Here is a 27,356-nt window from a genome sequence, read left to right on the forward strand (position 1 = left end):
AAGGAAGGAAGGAAGGAAGGAAGGAAGGAAGGAAGGAGGGAGGGAGGGAGGGAGGGAGGGAGGGAGGGAGGGAGGGAGGGAGGGAGGGAGGGAGGAAGGAAGGAAGGAAGGACTGATTAAAAAAAAGAATTCCCAGCACTCAGCATCCCACTGCCACAGCTCAAGGAGAAGTGCCTGTACATCCTATCCCTGTATTACCTTCTGCCCTTCCATCTCTTCCTTTCAGGACCAGGTTACATATTGCCTTTGCTGACAAACACCATTCAGGGACTGGATTCAACTCCAAGCGCTTCAGACTGAGCTCAAACAGGAGCTCTGACTGGCTGTTTTAGGGGAAGAAGGCGGATTTGAAAAACTGAGTCCAGTTTCCTGGGAGTGAGGTGGCTGAGGACCAGTCCAGCATCAGCTTTTCTCTACCATTTTTCTACATATGCTTCTTTATAATATATATTTATATTTTCATGTTTTATTAGAAACTTCTCAATAACCAAAAATACAAATAGCTACATTTGCTTAGCAACTTTTTATACTTAAATTAATTAATTGATTGATTTTTAAAAGCCTTACTTTCTGCCTTGGTGACAATTCTAAGACAGAAGGGCAAGGGCTAGGCAAATGAAAATAAATGATTTGCCCAGGGTCACACAGCTAGGAAGTGTCTGAGGTGTCAGATATTCTCCTGACTCCCAGCTTGGTGCCACCTAGCTGCCCCTCAAATGAACTCATTTCAAGGCATAGGGCATCATGATCCTTTTTCAGTTCTTTCCTCAAAGTCTCTATCAGTCCATAGATCAATATTTATTAAGTGCCTACTATTTGCAAAGCACTGTGCTAAGAGCAGAGGATACAATTAAAAAGATAGCCCCTACCCTCAAGGAGTTTATAATTTCCTGAAAAAAGAATCCTAATGGATATTCCTTCTGTCCCTCTTCCTCTTTCTATTCTCCTTCCTAGAAACTGTCACCAAGAGAAAGTACAAGCAACTAGGAATTGGGGAAACTGAGATCTGGTCCTGGCTCCATCACCAACTTGAATCTGAAGTCATTTCCCCTTGTTGGGCCTCACTTTCCCCATCAGCCAAATGGGAACAGCAATAATCTCCTATTCCATCTCCCTCATAGGGAAAACATGAGGATCAGCAGAGAAAACTGATTCAAAAACTCTTTGAAAAGAGTTTCAAGTGCTCTCTTCATGTTATATTGGACAGCTAGGTAGTGCAGTGAATGGAGAGCCTGGAGTCAGGAGACTTCCTAGTTGTGTGACCCTGGGCAAGTCACTTAACTCTGTTTGCCTCAGTTTCTTCATCTGTAAAATGAGCTGGAGAAGAAAATGGCAAATCAGTCCACTATATTTACCAAGAAAACTCCAAATGGGATCATGAAAAATAGCACATGACTGAACATGGTGAGGTGAGGCTGTGAAATACAAGTCACCATCTCTGCAGGATAGGGGACAGGAAGAGATTTGTCATCCGGCCTTTTATCCTCTGACCTCCCTCAGGCTTTGCAATGGAAAACACATTTGTGTAGCCATAATTACTTAGTATTATAATTATAACAGTACACCATATTAATCATTATTTATCATCACTAATTAATTTCATTTTATAATTATAATAGCGTGTCATATTAATAATTATTCATCATTAACTCAATCATTAAAATACTTTCATTTATTTAACAATTGATTGTTGATTTCATTTTATAGCAGACTTGTTAACTGAGTAGAATACTCCCAGGGGGGAAACTTCTTCCACCAAAGCATAGCAGAAATTGTTCGGCAACTTAACGGTCTTAAAAAATGTCTTAGGTTGCTGGGAAGTTTGATAACTTATTTAGTGGCAACAACTAATATATGTGGCCAAAGTGGGACTTAACCAGAGGTTTTCTTCACTTCAAGGACAGCTCTCTCAACATCCAGTAGACTGTTTGGACTTTCTCTCTTAACCCAAAAGCCCTCAGTATACACCAACATCCCCTTATTCAAGGACCAACCAGTCCTAAAGCTGCTTAGCCCAAGAGAGGAACTAAGAGTGGCCCCATTCATAGTGGCGTGGATAAAGGCCATGTTAGGTGATTTAATATCAACTGACAAGACAAATTATCATTATTATTATTATTATTATTATTATTATTATAAACCCTTACCTTCTGTCTTAGTATCAATTCTAAGATAGAAGAATGGCAAGGGCTAGGTAAATAGTGTTAAACGACTTGCCCAGAGTTACACAGCTAGGAAGTGTCTGAAGCCAGATTTGAACCCAGGCCTTTTTTTTTTTTTTTTAACCCTTACCTTCTGCCCTAGAACCAATACTATGTACTGATTCTAAGACAGAAGAGTGATAAGGGCTAGGCAATGGGGGTTAAGTGACTTGCCCAGGGTCACACAGCTACAAAGAACCCAGATCTTTCTGACTTCAGGCCTGGCACTCTATCCACTGGGCTGTGCCTAGGTTATTTTTCTAGTCTGTTTTCCACATTTTATTAAACTAAGGGGCCAAATGCATCATTTCCCAAGTTTACATTCAGCTTAAGATACTTCCTAGCTGTGTGACCCTGGGCAAGTCACTTAACTCTGTTGGCCTCAGTTTCCTCACCTGTAAAATGAGCTGAAGAAGGAAATGAAAACCCACCCTAGTATCTTTGCCAAGAAAATCCCAAATAAGGTCATGAAGAGTTGGACAGGAAGGAAACAACTGAATAATAATAACAACAGGGGGATAATGACAGCACCTGCCTGAAACAAGATTGTTTTGATAATCAAATGAGATAGTGCTTGGCATATGGTATGTGCTATCTAAATGTCAGTTTCTTATCTTCTCCCTATCATTATTGTTATTAATAATAATATTAGTGGAACAACATGTATGAGGCACTTTAAGGTTAGCAAAACATTTTTTGTCAGATGGACCTGCAAGTCAGGGAGTACAAGTGTGAAGATCTCCTTTTTTTTGTTTGTTTTTGTTTTTGTTTTTTAACCCTTAACTTCTGTGTATTGGCTCCTAGGTGGAAGAGTGGTAAGGGTGGGCAATGGGGGTCAAGTGACTTGCCCAGGGTCACACAGCTGGGAAGTGTCTGAGGCCAGCTTTGAACTTAGGACCTCCTGTCTCTAGGCCTGGCTCTCAATCCACTGAGCTACCCAGCTGCCCCGAAGATCTCCATTTTATTGATAAAGTAATGAAATCCTAGAGAGAGGGAAACGATATGGCCAAGGTCGTACAGCTAGCTAATTTTTTTTTTTGGTGACATTTAGTTCCTTTCTAGTGAACCTTAATATCTTGCTGCAGTGTACCAATTTTAACACACAAAAAAATTTTTAATTAAAAAAACTGTCAACTCTTTTTTAGAGAATAAATCAGATGAGTTGGGTGAATCTAGATCTTAAAAGCCTTCCTAAATTCATTTGCAATGCAAAATACTATCTTTTTTGTGGCAGAATCAATGAGTACAAAACAAAAGTGGATTAAGATATACATCATCTAGAAGTATTTATTTTAAGGATAAGCAAATGTTTGCATTCAAAATTTTCAATGCTGATTAATGATTGGAACTTAAAGTTCCTATATTCTAAATTTCTGATTCAGTAAATTGAGCAAGAATTTTTTCTTTTTTCTTTTTTGCTAACTCAGTGTTTTGACAGGTGCTATAATGAAAAAAAATAGGACACAAATCTTGACTAAGTAAGCTTTCAGTAGAGCTGGGACTAGAATCCAAATCTCTTGATTCCTAGGCCTGGTTTCCTTCCACTAGATCACATTATATGGAAGACATCCCATGTTTCTCTCATGTAATTTCATGGCTGCCTATATAGTTCCCCAAGAAATAAACAGGGCTTACCTGGCTGTGATGAGGTCCAGTAGCCAGTGAGTCCTGACCTGTTCAATTCCCCTGTGAGGGATGGATGCTATGTAGGCAAGATTGAGCTGCTGGTCTTTGCTGAGATCATATAGGTCTGACTTTTCATGGGGCAAAGGAGGACTGAAAAAAACAAACGATTTTAAAAAAGGTCATTCCCAAGCAGTCTTTACAGACACCCCATGCTTATTGTGCTCCTATCCTGAAGCACGTATGTGTTAAGTAACACGAAATAGAAATAATGAATAGAAACATGAAATAATAGAATTAGTCACTCTAGATAGGCCAAATGGAGCACAACCCTAGTCCATGCAGGAATATTTACTTTCTATAGTATTCCTAACAAATGGGTCCTCTGATCTCTGCTTGAATGTTTCAAGTCACAGGGAGATCACTACCTTTTAAAGCAGCTGATAACTTTTTTTTAATTAACAAACATTCATTGTCCTTCCTTCCCATCTCTCCCTGATCCCATGAGTTGAAAAATAAAAGAGAGAAAAAAAACTCTTTACAGGAAGTATGTACAGTCAAACAAAAAGTCTTAAAGAGGAGGCAGCTGGGTGGCTCAGTGGATGGGAAGTCAGACCTAGAGACAGGAGGTCCTAGGTTCAAATCTGACCTCAGACACTTCCCAGCTGTGTGACCCTGGGCAAGTCACTTGACCACCATTGCCTAGCCCTTACCACTCTTCTGCCTTGGAGTCAATATACAGTATTGACCAAAGGTATAGGGCAGCTTAAATTCGGAGGGCAGCCTGGAGAAGGCCTCTTGGTTACCTGAGTGGGCTCCCAGGGGACAGAGAGGAGTAGGGAAGGTATGGAAGAAAATGGTGGAGGCGCCAGAGATTTCTTACAGGCGTGTGGTTGATTTATTTCTATCAGCATGGCAATTAAAATATTAATTTCTCTTATAATATCAGTCTTTAGCATTTTAAGATGGAAGGTAAGGGTTTAAAAAAAAGTCTTAAAGATTCCAAAATTAGTCAGGCCCCAAAATATAGATATTGGTTCATTTTAATGAAATTCTTTCTCCCTCTTCTTTTGATTCTTTGTTCCAAGGGCTGGCTTTCTGATTGGAGGATGTAGAAGGGTATATTGGAAAGTTCAATGATATCAAAACAAAAGATATCAATACAAATTCTTTATTTGCATCCTGGCTGCTCCAACTTAGTTATGACTCTGCTACCAGGAGCTTTGAGACTCTAGCTTTTTTACCAACTCAAGCCACTTGGATATCTCTCACTTTGCATCATTGGTGATTCTCTTAGCTACCATGCCAAGTTTTCCATCGGTGGAATTCAGGGCTATTCATTTTAATTCAGGTCAACAAATGAGTGCAATCAGTCAAGATCCCAGGCCTTTGTTAAGGAGATGATTCCTGAATGTATTAAAGATGGGAGAGAACAGCTTCTGAGACTTACATGATGGCATGTAATGAAAGTGTCTTGGAAAGACAAACCATTCATAGACATTCTATAACAGATTCCAGGCATCTAACTACGGTTGGAGAGGAAACTATTTGATGGGTCAGAGAGGAATTCTCAAAGACCTGCCAGCTTCACCCATGGTCTCTGCCTCACGCCCTTCTAGAGGAATCTGTGACTTCTTCACATGTGGCATCTGCTGAGGGGAAATGCACTCTGATTTGGGGAGTTGCATCCCCTCATTTCGGAATCTGAGCTTTACAGTTGGTCTAGCTGCACCATGCCCCTAAGAGGAAGGGGTACAGTACAACAGTAACTGAAAGACAGATTCATCTAAAAGTTATACTACATTTGAATATGAACTTGGAGGGGCAGCTGGGTAGCTCAGTGGATTGAGAGCCAGGCCTAGAGACAGGAGGTCCTAGGTTCAAAGCCGGCCTCAGACACTTCCCAGCTGTGTGACCCTGGGCAAGTCACTTGACCCCCATTGCCCACCCTTACCACTCTTCCACCTAGGAGCCAATACACAGAAGTTAAGGGTTTAAAAAATAAAAAATAAATTTAAACGATGAATATGTACTTGGTGAGCCCATGCTATGAGGAATTGAGTTAACTGAGCTACTCTTCCCAGAGACAGAGGCAGACAGAGGTGGTACCAGGAAGGGCATTCCCCGAAGGGGTTGGGGGAAACGATTGATTGACTGTATACTGGTTGTGGCTAAGTCCTTAAAGTAAATATCCTTTTGTAAAAGCTAATCAATGCTAAGTGATTAAGAGGAACTCTGGTACTTGTTATTGGCTCCCTGAGGCCAGAGGAAACAGGGCTTGAACCCAATGAGAGTAGAGGAGGCACCAAGGAAAGAAAGCTATAAAGTTATAAAGGAGTTTTGGTACAAGCTAATGGGGTACCCACACCGACAAAATCACAGGTTCTTGAAATATGGAATTAGGATGTGGTCACTTTTACTCACTCAGAATCCATCCTTTATTCATTCAGCAAAAAGTCCCTGAGCATCTACTGTTTTACAGACACCCCTTGGAAAAGCTCAAGTTTCTCACGTTAAGAGCACACCGCACAAGATGCTTTCTCTCCCAAAGTCCAGCTATTGCCAGACTCACCATTTCAGTGATATGCTCCCATATATGACATTGTGTGTATGTGTGTGACTTATTTTTTTCCCCTCTAACACTATGAGGAACTGGCATATATGGGTAGCTGTGCCTTTTCCATGATGCTGATGACCAAGCACTTTGCAGGTCACAAGAAGATCAGCTGAGGGAACTAGGATTGTTTCACTCAGTCACATTAATTCAGCAAGCATTAAGTACCTGCTGTGTGCAAGTAAAGGGCGTATGATCTCTGCCTTGAAGTATTTGGGGGGCTATCATGGGCTGACTTGCGTTTGACCCAAGAGAAGAGCTTTAGCTCCAAAGCACCAAGTTTCAGGAGGCAGATTTCGTCTGAGTACAGGATAAAGCTTCCTTTAAAATCGAGTGCCCCGATGGAGGAGCTTCAAAGCTATTTATCACCAGCTGTCTTCACGAGAAGGCTGGATGGCCATTTGTCAGGGCTATAAGTAGAAAAGATTCCTTTCAGGTGCGGAATAGGCTAACTCTCTGGGTAGCGTTCCAGGAAGGACCGGGAGGATAACCAAGCCCCAAACTCTCCTTCTTAAGCTTCCCTTCCCTGAATTCTCGAGATGCCTCTCCCCAGAATCCTATTTCTATCATCTCTGGGAATCTCACCCCAAAGCACCAACTAATTGGGGCTCCGGGCTCTCAGACCCCATCTTTGAACTAAGAAAAAAAACAATCCAGTGAGGATGGGAAAAGAGGCCCTGTGATTTGGGTGGGGGTTGGGAGGAGGGTAAGGGGAGAAGCCTTCTTTTGCCTCTCCTTAACAGTGGTGTTCTAGCTCCAACCCTTGAGGAGCCAAGCCCCAGCACGTATATGGGTGCCTAGGCTCAGGGTCCAGCGTGTGCCTGCCGGCATGCATTACTGCGTCCTAGCCCGGCACTGGCCGCGGGGAGGCGGACTCAGCCTACCAGAAGCCGGTGCTCTTCCAGAAAGGCTTCAGCCGCCCGGTAGCCGTGGAGGCGTCCACCGAGAGCAGGCAGGAGGCGAAAGTCCGCGGCACCAAGGCGAGCAGCGCCAACAGCGCCACGGCCGGCGCGCTCCGAGCCCTCATCCGGCCTTCTGCCCAGAGTCGCCACAATGTCGACAGGCTCCGCTACAATGTAGCTAGCTCCAGCAGCTGGCAGCCGGCTTCCGGCTCCTCCCCGCCCCTCTCCACTCAGGCCGCTCCGCGGTGAGAGTGAGCGCGCGCAGCCCCGGAATCACTGCTTGCCTCCTCTCTGCCCGGGGGTGGGGGGTGGATGGAGAGCCGGACAGAGGCTTGAGAGAACCCAGTCCCACTCCCGCTGCCACCCCCGGGAGAACGGAGCCTCCCTAGCGGTTTCCTGCATCTGCAGCAGCTGCTTCCTGATCCAGCTCTTCCGGACAGCCGGGAGTCGGATTGGGGGCGGGGCGGAGGTGTTCCTGAACTCTGTCTACCAGGAAGGAGCTCCGCGGAGGCCGGCCTGGGGAAGGGCTGAGAATCCGGTGTCGAGGTGGGGGCCAGAATCCTAGAATTCCGAGCCGTCCGGGATGGTAGAAGTCTTGGAGACCAGACTCATTTTACAGATAGGAAAACTGAAGTTCCCAGAAGCCATTCAAGGTCACCCAAGTAGTAGTAGTAAATGGTTGAACAGGTACTTGCAGTCTAGGTCTCCCCACTCCAAACTGTCCTTCCTAACGATTCAGTCATTATAATCATAGGAGTGAACATTTAAATCTGGGGAAAGCCCTTGGACGCCCACTAATCCCAGCCCCTCCTTTTGCAGACGAGGAAGCCAGCTGGGAGAGACGGGACTTGCCCTAAGTCTTCCGAGGCGAAATCCTGCATTGTTTTCACCTTTACGACTAACTTTCACTGAAAGTTTACAAAGCAAGCAGAACAAACAAAGATTAAACAGAGAGATAGGTAGAGCTCGGAGATAAGCTGGACCAGAGGGAGGGTGTGAAGCAAAAGCCTAGACTCGGACTCTGGGCTTTAGGGAAATGTGGGGAGGGAGGGATTGCTTGTAGCAGATGGAGAGCAGGGAAGGCTTCCAGGGTAGCCTAAGTGTTGGACCTTGAAGCAATGTCGGGTCAGACCAAGGGGATGGGAATTGTCTCCTAGCTTTGGGCTAGATTGCAGATTGCAGATTGCAGATTGCCAGAAGGAAAGAAAACAGAATAGAGAGGGGAAATGGCTCAAGTCGAGAGCTGAGTCCCTTCAAGTGGGATCTTTAAATTAATTAGTTTTTGTTCATAATTAGGGAAAATTTTACAAACCAAGAGAACATTAGATCAATAACAGAAATGTTGTTTGAAGAATGACATGTGTAAAACCGGGAGGACATTTTTATAACAAAATTCTCTGACAAAGGTTTGATTTCCCAAATATATAAGGAATTAAGTCAAATCTACAAAAATATCAAGCCATTCCCCAATGGACAAATGGTCAAGGGACGTGAAGAGGCAGTTTTGATTTCATCCTGTGAAAACTTATCAATAAGCACTTGAAAAAGTGTTTTAAATCCCTCCTTATTAGAGAAAAGCAAATTAAAACAACTCTGAGGTACCACCTTACACTTAGCAGATTGGTCAGTATAGCAAACAAAGGAAAGAGATAAATGTTGGAGGGGATGTGGCAAAATTGGGACATAATACACTGCTAGTGGAGTTGTGAATTGGCCCAACCATTCTGGAGGGCAATTTGGAACTATGGTCAAAGGGGTTTAAATGACTGCCTGTCCTTTGATCCAGCCACACCACGGCTGGGTTTATACCCCAAAGAGATAATAAGGAAAAAGACTTGTACAAAAATATTCACAGCCTCACTCTTTGTGGTGGCAAAAAATTGGAAAATGAGGGGATGCCCTTCATTTGAGGAATGGCTGAACAAATTGTGGTATATGCTGGTGATGGAATACTATTGTGCTCAAAGGAATAATGAACTGGAGGAATTCCATGTGAACTGGAAAAGACCAGGAATTTATGCAGAGTGAAAGGAGCAGAACCAGAACATTGTACACAGAGACTGATACATTAGGGCACAATGGAATGTAATAGAATTTTCTACTAGCAACAATGAAATGACCCAGGACAACCCAGCCACATCCAAAGAAAGAACTGCAGAACCAGAAATGCGTTAGAAAAATATATGATCAGCCACTTAGTGTGATAGAGATGTGATTAGGGTTTTGATGTTAAGGATCACTCTAGTGCAAATATGAATAACATGGAAAATAGGTTTTGAACAATAGTACATGTATAACCCAGTGGAACTGCTTGTTGACTTTGGGAGGGAGGAGGAGAAAGTGAGGGGGAACCATGAATCATGGAACCATGGGAAAATATTCTAAATAAAAATAATAAAAATAAAAGAATCACATGTGTGTCCACCTCTAGAGAAAGAACCGATAAAGAGAAATAAGCAAGACATAGTTTTATATCTCCATTTGGCTTTTTTGGTGATGTCTTTTTTGAAGGGGACAGGGGAGGGAGGAAGTTCCAAAAAAATTTTTTTAATTTAATCTGCATTGTTTAAGTCTAAACACTCAACAAAACAGTAACTCAAGCCCTGATTTATCTTTCTTGCAAATTTCTGAGGTTTAAATGTTCTCATTAAAAATTTAACAATCCACTTCCAGCACACCCTTGAACCCCATACTTTCTTTGGTACCTCTGGGATCAGAACCGGGTAAGAGACTAAAAAGGCCTTTAAAAGAACCTGGGTTCAACTTCAAGGTCCACTGCTTTTTGCCTTGGACCTGTCAAAGCCCTCTGAGCCCTTTCTGCCTCTTACTTAGATATTTTAATGTAATCCATAAATAAATATTTTTAAAAATGAAAAGAAAAACGGTACCCTGAGGTTATATTTTTGTCAGTTGAGTTAGAAATTCAAGTTCTCCTCCATATTTGAATACACACAAAACTTATAACAGCAGCAGCATCCTTTAACAGCTGAGCTCTGAACCACAGAAGTTTCTAATGTAGTCTCTAAAATTGACTAGCTGTGTAATTGTTGTCCTTCTCTGAAGCTGGACTTTTCTCTTCTGTCAAAGGGGGATACTAATGCTCCCTCACCTTGGTCCTAGGCTTTTGTGAGCATCCCAAGGGATCATGAGAAATAATAGAATATCAGTGTCAAAGGGCAGAGATTTAGGAGGTAGGAGACAAAATTTCTGCCCTGGCTCCCATATTTATTAGCTTTGTGACCATGGTTAAATCAGCCAGTCAACAAGCATTTTTTTTTTTATATATTTTTAAACCCTTAACTTCTGTATATTAGTTCCTTGGTGGAAGAGTGGTAAGGGTAGGCAATGGGGGTCAAGTGACTTGCCCAAGGTCACACAGCTGGGAAGTGTCTGAGTCCAAATTTGAACCTAGGACCTCCTGTCTCTAGGCCTGGCTCTCAATCCACTGAGCTACCCAGCTGCTACAAGCATTTTTATACAACTTACTCCATGCAGCCTCTATATGCTTAGCCCTAGGGAAACATACAAGCTAAAAGAAAGACTATCCCTGCCCTCAAGGAACTTATACTTAAATGGGAGAAGACTACCTAAAAAGGGGAGCTGAAAGAGGAGGAGGGTGGAAGAAAGTTCCTTAGGGCATCAGTGGGGAAGTAGTTCTGAGGGTCTGGAGAAGAGTGAAGGAGGCTGGCCTGAGCTCTTCCTCAAAATGAAGATGTCACGAGTAATTAACCGATGGAAGAAGAGGGCTCATGGTGCAGAGGGATGTTCCAGAGCCATTGGGTACAAGGGAAATTACACAGTGGCTGAGAAGGGAGCTGAGACATGATAGTAAAGTCTAGAGACGCAGAAGTGGGGCCAGAAGAGTCATAATATCTTTCGGCCTCAGTTTTCTCATTTATATGATGAGAGGATTTCTCCTGCCTTGAGTACAAGCTCAGGAGCAAGTTTCCAGGAGACCTTCCTGGTCCAAGGCAGAGATCATCAGAAACTTAGCCATCAAGGGAGGAAATTAGTTACATTTTCACAGCTTTTTTTTAATGATAAATTATATTTATTTGTAATGTGCATTTGCAAATTCTAAAGTACTAAACCAACACTACATTGTTGTTGTTATAATTGCTATTATTTAATATCCTATGAAACAATGTTTTTTGTTGCCCTCAAGTATATGAATAAAGTTCCTCCACCAATCAGTTGCAACTTCTTTATGTTTTAAGGTTTCATTCATGGGAAGAATATCCACGTATCACAACTTTTAAACACTGGCTACTGAGTCACAGAGGGGAAATCACAGGTCCTCAAAGTGTCAAAGTAATGGATGCCAAAGTGTTTTGGAAGCCGTTAAATGCAGTACAGATGTGAGAGAATATTATGATGATGATTACATGTCTTGGATGCGTGGTAAATTCCTTTTGTTGCTGAGCAATTGATATATGGAGTGATAGATGAGGAAATGCTTCAAGAAAATATAAAGCCCTGCACCCACGATTATGAGGTCTGATAATAATTCTTCAGAAAACAAAGAGGGAACTCATTCAGTTGTGGCAGGAAAAGTTCACTGCCTAGTATTCAGCAAGACAGGCCTAAAGTATTTATCTTGGCATTCAAGGCCCTCTACCACCAGTTTCTATCCTGCCACTCTAAATCTTCTATCCTCTGCTTCTCAACTGAAGTTCTCCCTTCTGGCTAGCCAAACTCATCCCTGGCATATATCAAGTCCATTGAAATATCTGAGTTTTAGCTGAAGACTTTCCCCTAGGTAGAAATGGACTTCCTATCCCCATTTAGTTCATTTAAATTGAAATAATAATTATAAAGTACTTATTGTGTGCACAGCAGGATGCTGTGTGATAGGGAAAGATCCAAAGTTTAAACAATACCTAATCCTGCCCTCATGGAGCTTACAAGTCTAGTAGGGGGGTGTATAATTATATTCCATACTATTACATCATAAATGTGTGTAATGAAGTGCAGAAAAGGTCTGGTTTGAGGTTGGAAAAGGAAGGCTACTACTAATTGGAGGGACCCAAGGATGCCTTCATGGCTGAAGTGGCTTCAAATTGGATTTTGAAGGATTAGGATTTTCACAAGCAGAGATTGAAGGGCTGAGAAATGAATAATATTCCAGGGGAATGGCATGAAAGTGGCCAAGCACAGTGCATGTATGATGGGGATCAGTTTAGCTAGAGCTCTGGTCACTTGGAGGAGAGAGAAGCAGGAAAACAGATTAGAAAGTTCCGGTGGCACCAAACTGTTGAGGGCGTTGAACACTGGGAATATTCAAGTTTACCCATCTTTCAAGGTTCAGCTCAATCTCTCCTTCCTCTTGCAAAATGCCTTTCCTGGCTAGTTTCCATCCTGTTGATCTTTTCCTTTAATGCATTCCTGTTACACCCACTATCTGTGGTGTACCATCTATTCCACCTCCTTTGAGTGGGAAATTTAGGAAACTACTGCCTACAGTATATACAATATGCCTCCATTTCATTGTGGCCAAGATGGAGAGCCATAGGCTAGGCAGTGATTCCCAAAGTGGGCGCCACTGCCCCCTGGTCGGTGCTGCAGCGATCTAGGGAGGCGGTGACAGCCACAGGTGCATTTATCTTTCTTATTAATTGCTATTGAAATTTAAAAAAAAATAATTTCCAGGGGGCTAAGTAATATTTTTTCTGGAAAGGGGGAGGTAGGCCAAAAAGGTTTGGGAACCACTGGGCTAGAGGATGGTACAGTGCAGTACTTGTTTAGGCATTCTGAGAGCAGAGCCTGTATCATACCTATTTTTGCAATCCCTGTGGAGAAGGTAGGACCTTGCCTGCAGAAAATGCTTAATAGATGCCTGCTGAAATATTTATCGAAGTCAGATATCTTCAGAACTAACTGCCTGAACCCAAGGAGTAGTGATGAAAAGTACCATCACCATGGAACAGAGGCATCAAACATGAGGCTAGCAGGCCAGTCTTGTGGCTCACAAAATTCTCATGTGGTCATAACCAGATTAAAATGTAATTGGGAAATATTTAACAAAAATGCAAAAGAACAGAAATATTTAACAAAATAAACAAAAACACAAAAGAACACAGATAATGTGAAGATGCCTTTTTTCTAAATCCATGTGCTGTTTGCAGGGATACATAAATAAAGGCTTAGTAGCCCCAGTTTTGATCTGACTTTGACACCACTGCTTAGAGACAGGTTTCTGATGTCTCACCCCAGGGATCCATCTTGACTATGTTAGTATTTGTCTCAATGATTTGCATGTTGCAGATAACATGAAGCTAAAATGACAAGTGGGATGACAGAATCAGGACTGGGAAAAAAAAGAGATCTCAATAGACTAAGGTTCTAGGAATGGTTAACCTGAAGAAAAGAGGAAAAGAAAAGAGATTTCTGACTTCAAAAATCAGCAGGGCTACCCTGAGGAGGAGGCTGGCTCTGCTTTTCCCCAAAGGGCAGAAGCAGGACTATTGAGTTCCAGGAAGTCAGATTTACCTAGATAGATGGTCAAACTCCCTTATCAGGGCTTCCTGGCTTTAGAAATGGGTGGTGTGGGAGGTGGTGAGACCCCTCCCCCACCCAAACTGCAGAAACATTCCAGGAGAGGTGGACTGACCATTTGTCAGAGAAGTGGTAGAGAAGATTCCTGATATGATAGGAGTTTGTGTTTTGGAGGTTTAGAACTTCTAAGCACACAATCCCCCATAGCACAACACAGAAGGTCTTGCATATAATAAACTCTCAATAATAATTTGTCAGTTGAATGATACTGTTTAACATCTGATTCATTTCTATTCTGCCCCTTCTTGTTTGGTTCTATAATCTGTGTGGTGGGCTCTTACCTTACAGTCAGCTTAAGGACTGTTCCTTCGTGGTGTCCCCAAGACTGGAGCTAAGAATGGAAGGATCCTCAATAGAAGGCCACCAATTAACCACACTCCAACTTTTATTTTTTTATTTTTTTTTAAACCCTTACCTTCCGTCTTGGAGTTATTATTGTGTATTGGCTCTGAGGCAGAAGAGCAGTAAGTGTAGGCAATGGGGGCCAAGTGACTTGCCCAGGGTTACACAGCTGGGAAGTGTCTGAGGTCAGATTTGAACCTAGGACCTCCCATCTCTAGGCCTGGCTCTCAATCCACTGAGCTACCCAGCTGCCCCCCACACTCCAACTTTTAATGGATCTGTAGTTTTATTCAAGGAGATGTAATCTTGGCAGTGTGGGTTCTTTTTTTCCCTTCTACAAATTCCTCAACGGTATCTAGGTGGCACAGTAGCTAGAGAGATGGACCTGGATTCAAGTAGTCTTGAGTTCAAATCTCCCTTCAAGCACTGGCTATAAGGTGCCCGGCAGGTCACCGTCAGTCTCAGTTTCCCCATCTGAAAAATGAGAATGAGAATAATAGTGCTTAACTCTCAGGGTTGTTGTAAGGCTAAAAAATCAGGGAATATTTGTAAGGCATGTTAGAAACCTTAAAGTACCATATGAATGCTTATCATTCTTATTAGTAAATTGTTTAGTTTGTAGTTGTGTTAACTTAGAAAAACACGGGACTATTAAATAGTTATAAAACCACTCTTTAATCAAGGGAAAGGGGGATGAGGGCTACTTGGCCTCTTATGCAGAGCTGCGCCTTGTGCAGAGTCTAAAGGAACACTGCTTCGCTCTGCTCCCTGATCCCCCTGGGAGTGACACCGAGCTAGATGACCACTCCTAGGGACAAAGGAAATTGGGGAACTTATATACCCTTTGGGAAGATCCAGGGGCTGGGAGAGATGATTGACATTATACTGACCGGATACAATCAAGCTAGAGAAAGGGATCTTAGCTAGAGGCTAGGGTGTAGGGGAAAGGGACTGCTTACACAATGGATACTAAAGGATGGTCCCTGCCCAAGTGTGTCCTCCTGGGTAAGGGTCTCAGATACCACGGGGAAGACTACCTAGGACAAAAGGGTATTTAGCATTTACCCTGGGGTCCATTATTCAGTCTGCTACTGCTAGCCTGAGATTCCCTTCAGAGTGGATTCCCACGGGAACAGGGAACAAGCACAAGCTTTGGGGGTCTCCAACCTACAAACTATTTCTAAACTTGGGGTTCATCATACCTCACTAAGCTACAAGTTTGGGAACTCTAGATTCCATGTCGACAGTTGCCACCAACAAAAGAAAAAGGATCTAAGACCTTGTTCTTCTTGTAAAATGTTGGGCTGCAGAGTTGTAATTTCTGCATAATGCAGCTGAAAATTCAGTTCACTAAACATTTAGAAGCATTTGTTCTGAGCTGTGCATTGAGGGGGTGTAAGATGAATAGGACCTGATTTTTGCTCTCAGCAAGCTCCCAGTCTAGCAGAGGAGATGAAACAAGGGCATTAAGAACTAGAATACAAATGAAATCATGGCAGATACCGAAAGAAAGGGGCCCGGTACAGCCCAAAGCACAGGAAGGAAAATTCATTTATAGGATCTTAGAGCTGGAATTGACTATAAAGCTCTAGTTTAACTCTCTTATTTTACCCGATTAGGAAGCAGGCTCAGAGGGGAGGGGAGCCTTGCCCCAAGGCACAAAGGTAATAAAGGACTGAGCTAGGAATGAACCTACAGCTCTCCAGACTCTAAAATCAGTACTCTGTGCATTGCACTAAGCTGCTTCTCTTTCTGCCTGGGATTTGGATGCCCTAGAAAATGGAGAGGGAATTCAGGTTGTCACCTGAATGAATCTCACCCTCTGGGCCCAGGTGAGCAGCTAGTGTCCTGAGATGGACTTCAGAGCTCAGAATAGAAGGAGGAACACAACACAGGATTGGGGGAGAAGGAGGAACAAGACACAGGATTGGGGGGAAAGGTGTAGTGAGTGATAAAAGTCCTTTGACTTGGGGTCAGAATTCAATCCAACAATTCAATAAACTCTTATTCTGTGTTAAACATGATACTATCAGCTGTGGTGGCAGAGACAATTCTCTTACAGTCATAGCTTCATAGATCTAAAGTTACAAGAGAAGGGACAGCTACATTGGCATAGTGGCTAGAACACTAGGCCTAGAGGCAGGAGACCTGGATTCAAATTTGACCTCAGATATTTCCTAACTAAGTGACCCTAATTGCCTGCCCCTTGCCCTTCTGTTTTAGAGTTGTTACTAGGACAGTAAGGTTTTTTTTTTTTTAATCATAACAGACTTCAGAGGTCATCTAGTCTATCCTTCCTCCATCATTTTACATATAGGGAAACTGAGGCACAAAGAAGTTAAGGTGACTTGTCTGGGACAATAGGTAGTAAACCTCAGAGGCTGAATTCGAACCTAGGTCTTCTGCTTTCCCGTTCAGTATGCTTTCCACTCTATCACACTGAGACAATGCTACCTTGGGGGTCAGAAAGATTTTGTGTTCATATTCCAATTTTGAGGCTCACTAGCTGTATGCTGTTAGGGAAGGCTCCAATGAGATCACTTATGTGAAGTGCTTGCAAATTTTAACTGTCTACATAAATGTCAATTATTGTTTGTTTTTCTTAGCTCTACTGGCGGATAGAAACAAGTAAACAGATAGTAAATGCAAGGATAATAGGAGGAAAGACTTCCCAGTAATAGAAGGAAGGCTTCTCAGTAGGAGATGACCCTTGAGCTGAGTTTGGAATGCAGTTAAAGAATCTGAGAGACAGGGGCCAGAAGGGATCTAGAAGTCTTGGCTCTGCCACCAGCACGCTCTGAGATCGCTGTGAGACCTTTGAACAAGTGTCTTCTCCTTGCTGGCCTCAGTTTCCTCCTCTGTAAAATCATGGTGATGACCTCAATGAGCTCTAATGCCCCCAGAACTCGAAAGGTTTTAACTCCTTCCCCTCCGCAGCATTTAGGGCTGCTGGAGAGTAGGGAGGACGTAGGCAGGTTGCTCCTCCCCTCTGGGGAGCCCTGGTCCTCCCTCCAGCCCGAGGGTCTGCGCCTCTACGCACCTGCGGGTCCCCCCAGTCCCGAAGCGACCCCGCCCCGCTCCGCCCCGTCCCTCCCGGTCCCTCCCCCTGCGCCCGAGTGCCTGGAGCCGGCGCCTCTGGGCATGCTCAGTAGCTCTGGGGCCACAGTCTGGCCGCCAGTCGGAAGCTGTGTTCGTCTCCAGCTCCAGTTCCCGGCCGGGCCCATGCGGACTGCGGAGCTCGCAGCCCTCGGTGCGCCCTGGGCGCCCCGAGCCTGAGTGAGCCCCCAGCTGGCTGCGGGCCGGATGGCGGCGGCGGCGGCCACGGGCGCTCGCTCCTGGTTCGGTGGCGGCGGCGGCAGCAGCAGCGGCTCCGGCTCCGGCTCCGGCTCGGGCTCGGGCTCGGGCTCGGGCTCGGGCTCCGGCTCCCGTCTGGGAAGCCCGGCCTCCAGCCCCCAGCTCGGCGGCGGCGGCGGCGGCGGCAAGGGCCGCCCGCAGTCCGGCCACACGGGCCAGGGGCAGGGCGCCGGGCCCGGACAGGGACAGGAGCCGGGCCCCAAGCCCTCGGCGACCCCCGCAGCCCCTCCGGGACACAGCTTCAGGAAGGTGACGCTCACCAAACCCACCTTCTGCCACTACTGCACTGACTTCATCTGGGGGTTGGCCGGCTTTCAGTGCGAGGGTGAGTGCGTAGACTTCCCAGACCCCCTTCCCAAGGACAGAACCCTGGCTGGGACCCTCATCCATCCAGGGACCCTTGAGCACCTCCTGGGGCAAAGCAGACAACCTTGAACTCGCTCCTAGGGCTTAAAGCCCTTTCAGAGACTCTCTCCAGGGGCATATGATCATCTGGGGCCCCAGACTCTTCATGAGGGATGAATGCCAGTCTGGGACCTCATCCATCCCTCCTCTAGGACAGATCTTAGCTAGGGACGTTTGACCCACCACCACCCTGGGAACAGACCTCAGGCCATTCTCTGCTGCCATTTACTTGCCTAAGCCTTTGGCCCCCTAGATACTTAATGCCTGGACCCTTCCATCACTTCATCTGGCCAGTCTCCTCTGTATCATTCTGCCCAGGCTCCCTGGTTTCTAGGCTTGCCTGTTTCTTCCTCATAGAGGTCTAGCTTGGAAGCCTACCCTGGGCAGAGGACCACAGAAACAGAGTAGGCCAGGTTAGGTTTGTGGGTCTCTCTGTGGACACTGGAGGGATGGGTAACTTTTTCCAATTCAAGATCTTCTGTTTAACCTGGAGGGAAAAGAAGGGTTTCTCTTGCACATTAACCTGCTAGATATCACTTTTCCATAAAACATCTGTCCTCATTCTAACCTCAAGTCTGGAAGAATCTGTATTCCTCCCTCTCTAGCATTTTGTATTTCTCAGAAACGGTTGTCATAGAATATGGTGAAATATGACTATCTGTGTTTATGGTTAGGTCTCCAGGACAACATTAGCTCCGAGAGGGTAGGTTCTAGATAATTTCTAAGCTTTGGACCTTTCCTAGCACTGAGCACTCTATACACACAGGTGGAATGTGTTAAATTGGCATTGTTCCTATTGGTCAGGGGAACTGAGGGACAGAAAGGAACATTCTGGGAGCCTTAGTTGTGTGCCATCTCTACTTCCCCCACCCCATAGTGCTATTGGGTTTTCATGAGTAGTCAAGCCCCTTCTCTATGCAGAGCTGGGTGTTCTGGGGGAAACAGGGCTTAGCCAGGCCCTTCCCTTGGGGAGCAGGGAGCTCACAGTCTGGGACAGGTATTGACACTGCTGTGGCTGTTTGGAGAAGGGAGAAGTCACTTCAGGATCCTGTAGTTCAGGAAGGGCTTGCTGAAGAAGCTGGTACACAGAGCCATAGTTTGGATTCAATTGGGGCTATGAAATTATGGAAGTATGGGCTGAGCAAAGAGGGGAATGCCCTGGCTCTGTGCGGGGAAAGCTGCGAGTCCAGTAGCCTTTCCTTTGGAGATCATTGTTGGGCCCCATGAATGGCTACCCAAAGAGCACAGCCAGCTCCCCAAAGACAAAGAGTTCAGCTCTTCAAACAGCTGTCCTTATGGCCACAGACTGGCAGAAGGATCAAATCAACCCTGAGTTTGTTTATTAAATTGTAGATCCTTAGGAGTAGAGATAGGGATGAGACCCATATTGGCTCAGTTGATGTAGAAGGTCTTCCAGATGAGAAAACTGTGCCATTACACGTTGGCATCTTCTCCAGTCAGCAAGCATTTTTTCTTTTTTAAACCTTCACCTTCCATCTTAGACTCAATACTGTGTATTGGTTCCAAGGCAGAAGAGTGATAAGGGTGAGGCAATAAGGGCTAGTGATTTGCCCAGGGTCACACAACTAGGATGTGTCTGGGGTCAGATTTGAACCCGGGACCTCCCATCTCTAGACCTGACTCTGTCCATTGAGCTACCCAGCTATCCCCTCAGCAAGCATTTATTAAATGCCCACTATGTCCTGGGAACTGTGAGCTAAGTGCTGAGGATACAAATAGACTATCCTTGCTGTCAAGGAGCTCCCAGTCTAATGGGGCAGACACTATTCAAACAACTGTACAGAGAAGATATGTACAGGATTAATTGCAGATAATCCACAGAGGGAAAAGCATGAAGTATTAAGGAGGATGGGGAAAAGCCTCTTGTAGAAGGTGGGATTTTAGCTGGGAATTGAAGGAAGCCAGCAGGTAAAGATGAGGAGGAGAGAATTCCAGGCTTGGAGGAAAGACATGAAAATGCCCAGAGTAGGCAGTTAAGTGTTTTGTGTGAGAACACTAGGAGGCTACTGCCTCTGAGCTGCAGAATATGACGTGCACATGGTCTTCAAGAAAGCTTAGAACTTCAGAATTTGGGAAGGACCTTTAGAGACCATCTAGACCAGGCTTCTCATTTTACATTTGGGGAAACAGAGGCAGTGTCAACCATACACAAAGGAAATTAATAGTAGAGCTCCCAGGACTTTTGGGGACCTTTTCGTTCATCTCTCCAGTTTTTACCAAGGTTGTGGACTCGAGCGGAAAGGGAGCCAACTATGGGCAGATAGCAGGCATTTATTATGTTTATAGGTTCAAAGATTCAGAATTGAAAGGGACCTTCTAAGTCATTAGTCTACCCCTTCCCCATTTTGTAGTTGAGGAAACTGACACTCAATTTGCTCTGGATCATGCAGATAGGAAGTGACAGAACCAGGACCCCCATCTTCTGCCTCCAATTCTAGTATCCTTTCCAGGGCATCTGGTTACTTTTCTTTTGAGTGCCCATTGTTCTTGAAGGATTATAATTAATTGATTAATGATTCTTTATGAGAGGGAGCTTAGGGTAGAGTGAGAAGAAGATTCAACTTTGGAGCCTCACGTGCTCAATTGAAATCTGCTGCTTACAATGAGATGTATGTGACCTTGGGCAAATCATTTCCCTTCTCAGGAGTGTCTTTATCTTTTGAAAAATGAGATTACTAATGCTTACCTCACTGGACTGTAGTCAGGAAAATGCTTTGTAAACTTTAAAATGGAATACCTGTGAATCATCTTTATGACTACTAATGATAACAGTCATTTAGTTTAGTGGCCATGACGGGGGACAAAAGAACCCATGTAGTAATAATACTGTGTGTAGTCCACATCCAGCTAGCTCACCTGCTGAACTTCTAACCTCCAGGCAGGGAGAGGATGAGGTCTGCTCAGTCCTTACCTGAATAATAGTCCTAAAGAAAGATAGATGGTAATGGCAGGATTTCATATTTCTGAAGCCTTCTTTTCAAGGAAGTCTATTCTTATCTCTATCTTACAGATGAGAGCCTGAGAGGGGAAACCACTTGTCTAGCTAAAAGGCAGAGGCAGTCCTTGAACCCAAACCCTTGAACTCAGAATTTCAGTCCTCTTTCTTTTCCTTCCCTTCCCTTCCCTTCCCTTTCCTTCCCTTCCCTTCCCTTCCCTTCCCTTCCCTTCCCTCATCCTTATCCTTATCTTTATCCTTATCCTTATCTTTATCCTTATCCTTATCCTTATCTTTACCTTCTGTCTTAGAATCTATACGATATATTGGTTCCAAAGCAAAAGAGCTGTAAGGGCTAGGCAATGGGGGTTAAGTGACTTGCCCAGGGTCACACAGCTGGGAAGTGTTTGAGGCTAGATTTGAACCCAGGACCTCCTTTCTCTAGGCCTGACTCTTAATCTACTGAGCTACTCAGCTGTCCCCAGTCCTCTTTCTTTTATACTTCACTGATTTTCCCCTTCTTGTTATGGACCAAATCTTGGCCACTTCCCACCACCTACGCTTCCTGTTCTACCCCCTTCTGTCCTCATTAGTAGTGGCTTCTGAAAGTGACCACCATTAGCTACTAGGCAGACAAACATAAGACCTTGGGGTTTAATTGAAAGAATAGTGAAAGGGGCAGCTAGGTGGCACAGTGGATAGAGTGCCAGGCTTGGAGTCAGGAGGACATGGCCTCAGATATTTCTTAACCATGGGACCCTGGACAAGTCACTTAAGCTTGTTTGTCACTCTTCTGTCTTAGAGTTTCTAAGACAGAAAATAAGGGAAGGAAGAAAGAAAGGAAGAAAAGAAGAAAGGAAGGAAGGAAGGAAAAGAAAGAACAGTTAATATTGAAGCAGAGGACTTGACTTTGAGTCCTAGCTCTGACTTCTATGACCTTGCTCATGTCTCTTCTTTCTTAACTCATTTTCCTTCTCCCTTATTGGATAAGAGCAATGAACTAGATAGATGATCTTTAGAGCCTTTATGTAGTTTTCTATTCTGGGATGTTACTGGAACCCTCCAGGTATCAGGGAATCTGGGAAGGGGAAGAAGGCATGTTTTGTGTTTTTTTTTTTAACCCTTACCTTCCAATACAATACTGTGTATTGGCTCCAAGGCAGAAGGGTGGTAAGGGTAGGCAATGGGGATCAAGTGACTTGCCCAGGATCACACAGTTGGGAAGTGTCTGAGGTCAGATTTGAACCTAGGACCTCCCATGTCTAGGCCTGGCTCTCAATCCACTGAGCTATTGAGCTGCCCCCAGAAGGCATGTTTTTAAAGGAACAGATAAGGTTCAGCGTACAGTATAGCACAGGACAGAGTTGTGGAAATGGCCCTGGGCTGGGAGGCAGGAGGCCTATGTCCAAGGCCCTGCTCTGTTACTTCTGAGTTATATGGTCACGGAGCTTCCATTTTCTCAGTGGGGTGTTAGCTAAGATGTGGTTCCCAACCTGTTAGAGAATGGGAACTTCTTTCTTCCTTTCCAGTCCTTCAGACTTCCTCTACCATCTGAGTGATGGTGATTGTGCTATTAGCTACAGTGTCTTGATTAGAAAAAATAACATGCAACAACAACAAAAAAGAAATTACGTGACAAAAAAAGAAATAACGTGACAAAAAGCTACTATGAATTCAGGATTGCTTTTAAGTGAGTTATATTACAATTACAGTATCTGTGTGCATATGAAACATAGAAACACACATGAGCAAGATATATTCTTTATTCTTTTCACAAGGTTGTTGTTCAGCATCAATTGTGTCTGACTGTGTCTGACTCTATAACCCCATTTGGGGTTTCCTTGGCAAAGCTGCTGGAGTAGTTTGTCCTTTCTTTCCCCAGCTCATTTTACAGCTGAGGAAACTGAGGAAAACAGAGTTAAGTGACTTGCCTAGAGTAACATTGCTAGTGACTGGCACGCCCAGCCCATTATCCAACCACAGAAGGTATACTTATTTATGGATTTGCAGGCTTCTTGAAAAAACTCTAGCTTCCCACAAGTCTGTAGCCCTCCAGTTGGGACCCATCAGACTAAATATTTGCTCATTCAATTCAGCATTTACTAAGAGCCCACCATGGGACAAGGCAGTGTAGATATATGGATCCTGGTTCTAGATTTTCAGCATAAAGGCTGTGTACAAAGCAAGCAGCCTGGAACTTTTTGAATCTGTGTTCCCTGATCCTCAGTGACTGTCATGAAGCAGCCACATAAGTTCCCTCCTTCCTGATCAGGGCTGGTAGGAGTCCAGGAGTCCGGGCAGGACCTGTGAGTTTAACAGGCTGCCGAAGATGGGATTGTTGTCAACGAGTAATATAGCTCTGCCATCCCAAGCAAGCCTGGACAGGACTCCCGGGGAGCAGGAGTAAGCCCTCACACTGGGAAAATACCTTCTGTACTTAAGCGGTTTGGCTTCTCTCAGGCCGATTTTAAGCTTAAGCCCCGTTCTCTCCTGAGACTGGCAGAGACGATTAGCTATGTGAGCTGAGAGGCTGCGAGGAGGATCTGTTCTCAAGGGCCCTCGATTCAGGCGGGTGTCGATGTTTGGGCTTACGCTGCGAGCCAGAGCCTGGAGCTCTTGGAGGGAGAAGCAGTCCAGAGACAGCTTGGAGTTGGGCCTTTCAGGCTGCCCCAGTGGGGATGAGGCCAAGTGCAGGCAGGGGGTGGGCGTCGGACCTAGAGGAGAGCTCTGTGAATCCTGGAGGACATCGCCACTCCACTCCAATAAAGGAATCCTGACCTTGTGGGTTTCAGCTATTGTCACGGCTCCAAAATGGGTCTGCCTTCAGCTCACTGGCTGGTAGAGGGAAATCAAGGCGTCTGACTTGTACATCGTCAGTAATGCAGTAAATGCTCTTGGGGGGACTTTATGCTTGGTTCAGGGGTACAGAGAGGAGAGAAACCTGGACTCTTCCCCCCTCCAGGGGATTTGTGGTCCAGGAGAGGAAGCAGGATATACACAAAAAAAGTTACTGGAGAGTCTGGTAGAATAGAGTGTAGGCTTGCAGTCAGGAGCCTTGGTTCCAAATCCCATCTCTGGTTCTTATTAGCTTTATGAATAAGGGCAAGACACCGAACCTCCCAGCCTAGGTTTCCAGTTCTATAAAAGGGTTTTTAATGGAACTTCTGATTCCTACCTCAGAGGGTCGAACGCTTTAACATACTAGCAAGGGGGTGGCTGCTATTATCTTAGAGAAGTATTTATGATCCTAGTCATGTGGGCAAGCTAGGTGGCACAGTGGATAAAGCACCAGGCCTGGAGTCAGGAGTTCAAATGTGATCTAAGACCCTTAGTAGCTGTATGACCCTGGGCAAGTCATTTAACCTTGTTTGCCTCAATTTCCTCATCTGTAAGATCAGCTGGAGAAGGAAATGGTGAACTATTCTAGTATTTTTGCCAATAAAACCTAAAACAGGGCCATGAAGAGTCAAAGATGACTGGAACGACTGAACAACAATGTTGTCCAACATACAGTGGCTCACTGATTTGAGGTGAAGCTCTGGATGTCAAAAAAGCTTCCTTAAACCTTCTTTAGTTGTGAAATTTTCAGCTTCTCTTCCCCATGACAAATACAGAGGTTTCCTGAATGGCCTGATTTAAATCAGGGTGGAGGGGAACATTTGAGAAAATGCAAAAAGCAGGAAAGTCCATCTTACTGATGAGGAAACAGAAGCCTAAGAGAGGAAGTGACTTGTTCACAGTCACATTGAGCTAGCTGGCTCTAGAGCCAAGACTAGCACCCCGGTCCTTTATCTATTTTTTTTTAAAACCTTACCCTCTGAGGGGGAAGCTGGGTAGCTCAGTGGATTGAGAGCCAGGCCTAGAGACGGGAGGTCCTAGGTTCAAGTCTGGCCTCAGACACTTCTCAGCTGTGTGACCCTGGGCAAGTCACTTGACCCCCATTGCCTCCCCTTACCACTCTTCTGCCTTGGAGCCAATACACAGTATTGACTCCAAGATGGAAGGTAAGGGTTTTATTAAAAAACAAAAAAAACAAAAACAAAAAAACCTTACCCTCTGTCTTAGTATTAATTCCAAGACAGAAGGACAAGTGCTAGGCAAATAAGAATAAGTGACTCAGGGTTACACAGCTAGAAAGTGTCTGAACTGGATTTGAACCCAAGTCCTGCTGACTGTAAGTCTGGTGCTCTATCCACCATGCTACCCAGCTGCCTTTTCCCTCCACCCTCCCTTGCCTGTTTAAGCTCATATCAATGGCAATTCTCCCACTCTTATTCATACAAATCCCCTTTAAACAACTCAATTCTGTTGCTTATGGCAGTCTGGGGAAGGTTTATTAAGGGCTGCCTCTTCATTTTTTTCCCCATCAAAGATTGGTTATACAATTAACACAGTGCTTCCTGGGTGCCTGGTCTGGAGCTGGCAGCAGTGGGAGTGAGGGGTACAAAGGAAAAGAAGACAGTCTCTGGTCATGAGGAGCTGATCACCATGTTGGCACAGTGTTCTTGGATACTTGAGAAATTGACTTATCCCCATCATGTTGGCATAGAGAATCCATAAGTCAAACATTTCTTCTCTCTTTCTTTAAAAAAAAAAAAAAAACCTTTGCGTTCTGTCTTATAACTAAGTTCCAAGGCAGAAAAGTGGTAAGGACTAGGCAATTGGGGTTAAGTGACTTTTCCAGGGTCATACAGCTAGGAGGTATTTGAGGTCAGATTTGAATCCAGGGCTTTTGGTCTCTATCTGCTGAGCCACCTTGCTGCCCCTCAGTCAAACATTTCTAATGACGAGGCAGTATTCATAGAGCAGGTGAGGTGACTGGCTCACTGGACTGTACTCTAGTCAGACCCCATCTGGAGTGCTGGGTACCACGTTTGAGGCAAGCCACTGCCACGCTGGAGGGAGATAGTTAAAATGGGGAGAAATGTGGAGATGGGTAGAAGACCGTGGAGAAGAGAAGACTTGAGGGAACACACGAAGGGATTTCACCTGGTTGGCTCCAGAAAATAGAACTACAAATAAGGGGGCAAAGAAAATAGGTTGAAATGCAAAATTTTGGCTTACTATCAAAATGCATCTCCTAACAGTGACCACAGTCCACTGGGCTGTGAGGTGGCACAGTGGACAGAGGGCTGGACCTGGAGTCTGGAGGGACCTGAGTTCAAATCTAGCCTTAGACATTGTGAAGTCACACAGCTGTGTGACCCTGGCAAGTCACTTAGCCTTGTTTGCTTCCATTTCCTCCTCTGTAAAATGAGCTAGAGAAGGAAATGGCAAAGTACTCCAGTATGTCTGCTAAGAAAACCTCAAATGGGGTCCTGGAGATAAGACTGAAGTGACCAAATAACAACAAAGGCCACTGTCCAACAGTAAAGTGTCTGAGCTAGAAAGGATTTTAGATGTCCCTGGGAGAGAGACTCTCTGCCTTCGCTGGGTCTTGGACTCTTGGCCTGGGTTCAGAATCATATTTTTAAGTGCATAAAAATCAAATATAAAGGGCTAGCAAGGAAACCAGTTATCCTTAAAGACAGTTTATCAAAAAAATATTAAAGTAAAAATCCCCTCGCCCAAGCCAACCTTTTCATTTTACTGATGGAGAAACTGAGGTCTCACTCAAAGGAAATGACTTGGCTAAGGTCAGGTGGTGAGTTAGTGGGGAGTGGGTACCAGGATCCAGGTTTGATGATTCCTCACTTGGAGCATTTAAGAGGCAGGGGCTGGGAATAGAAGGATTTCCTCCCACCTGCATCCCCACTTAGGAAGTGAAGACTGGAGAATTGTAACGCTTGTAACAGTCCACACTGACTTTTGTAATATGTAGCTCCTAAAACAAAAGGTTTGGGGGTTTTTTTGCCATCCTTTACCCTGAGCCAGATGTTTTCCAGTCACACTAATAGCAGTTCCTCCCGAGTATACAGAGCTTTACCATTTATAAAGCTCTTTCCTGAGTGTTACCCCGTTTGATCCTCACCATCACCCCATAAAGAAAGCCAAGCAGGGCTTGTTCTCATTTCATTGAAGAGAAAATGAGGCCAGAGATCACAGGGTGATTTAGTATTAGTTAAGGACTTCAGAGCAGTTTTCCAGCCCCCTAGCCTGGGCTGCTTTCTGCCCCACACTCCTCCTTGTCTCTTTGTTCTTGTTTCTGTTGATGGAAAGCCTACCTGGGTGACTGACTTTTCAGGAAGTGGGTTCTAGTTCCGATCTGAGAAATGGACAGAAATACTCCCCACCCCTTTCCTCCTCTTTCTCACCTCTCAGGGAAGCAGGAAAGACTCCTGGTTTTATGAGTTAAAAAGGTCACCCAGAGAAGCATTTGTAGGAGGCTCTGCCAGGCTGAGGCAGCTGCTTTGGGAAGGAACAGCCCAGGAGCCAGCTGTCTTTGAGAAGCTGGTGCCCACATG

General features: G+C 44.7%; 1 protein-coding gene across 1 annotated transcript in view; it reads left to right on the top strand.

Annotated features, from left to right (window-relative positions):
- The first annotated feature begins 17,540 nt into the window (after positions 1-17,540).
- Positions 17,541-27,356, top strand: part of DGKQ (diacylglycerol kinase theta) — a 114,810-nt gene continuing 104,994 nt past the window's right edge. Inside the window, exon 1 of the mRNA XM_044680016.1 lies at positions 17,541-17,916. Coding sequence (XP_044535951.1) covers positions 17,541-17,916 — 376 coding nt within the window. The remainder of the gene's footprint in view (positions 17,917-27,356) is intronic.

Source organism: Gracilinanus agilis, chromosome 6 (genome assembly GCF_016433145.1).
Source record: "Gracilinanus agilis isolate LMUSP501 chromosome 6, AgileGrace, whole genome shotgun sequence".
Classification (NCBI taxonomy): domain Eukaryota; kingdom Metazoa; phylum Chordata; class Mammalia; order Didelphimorphia; family Didelphidae; genus Gracilinanus; species Gracilinanus agilis.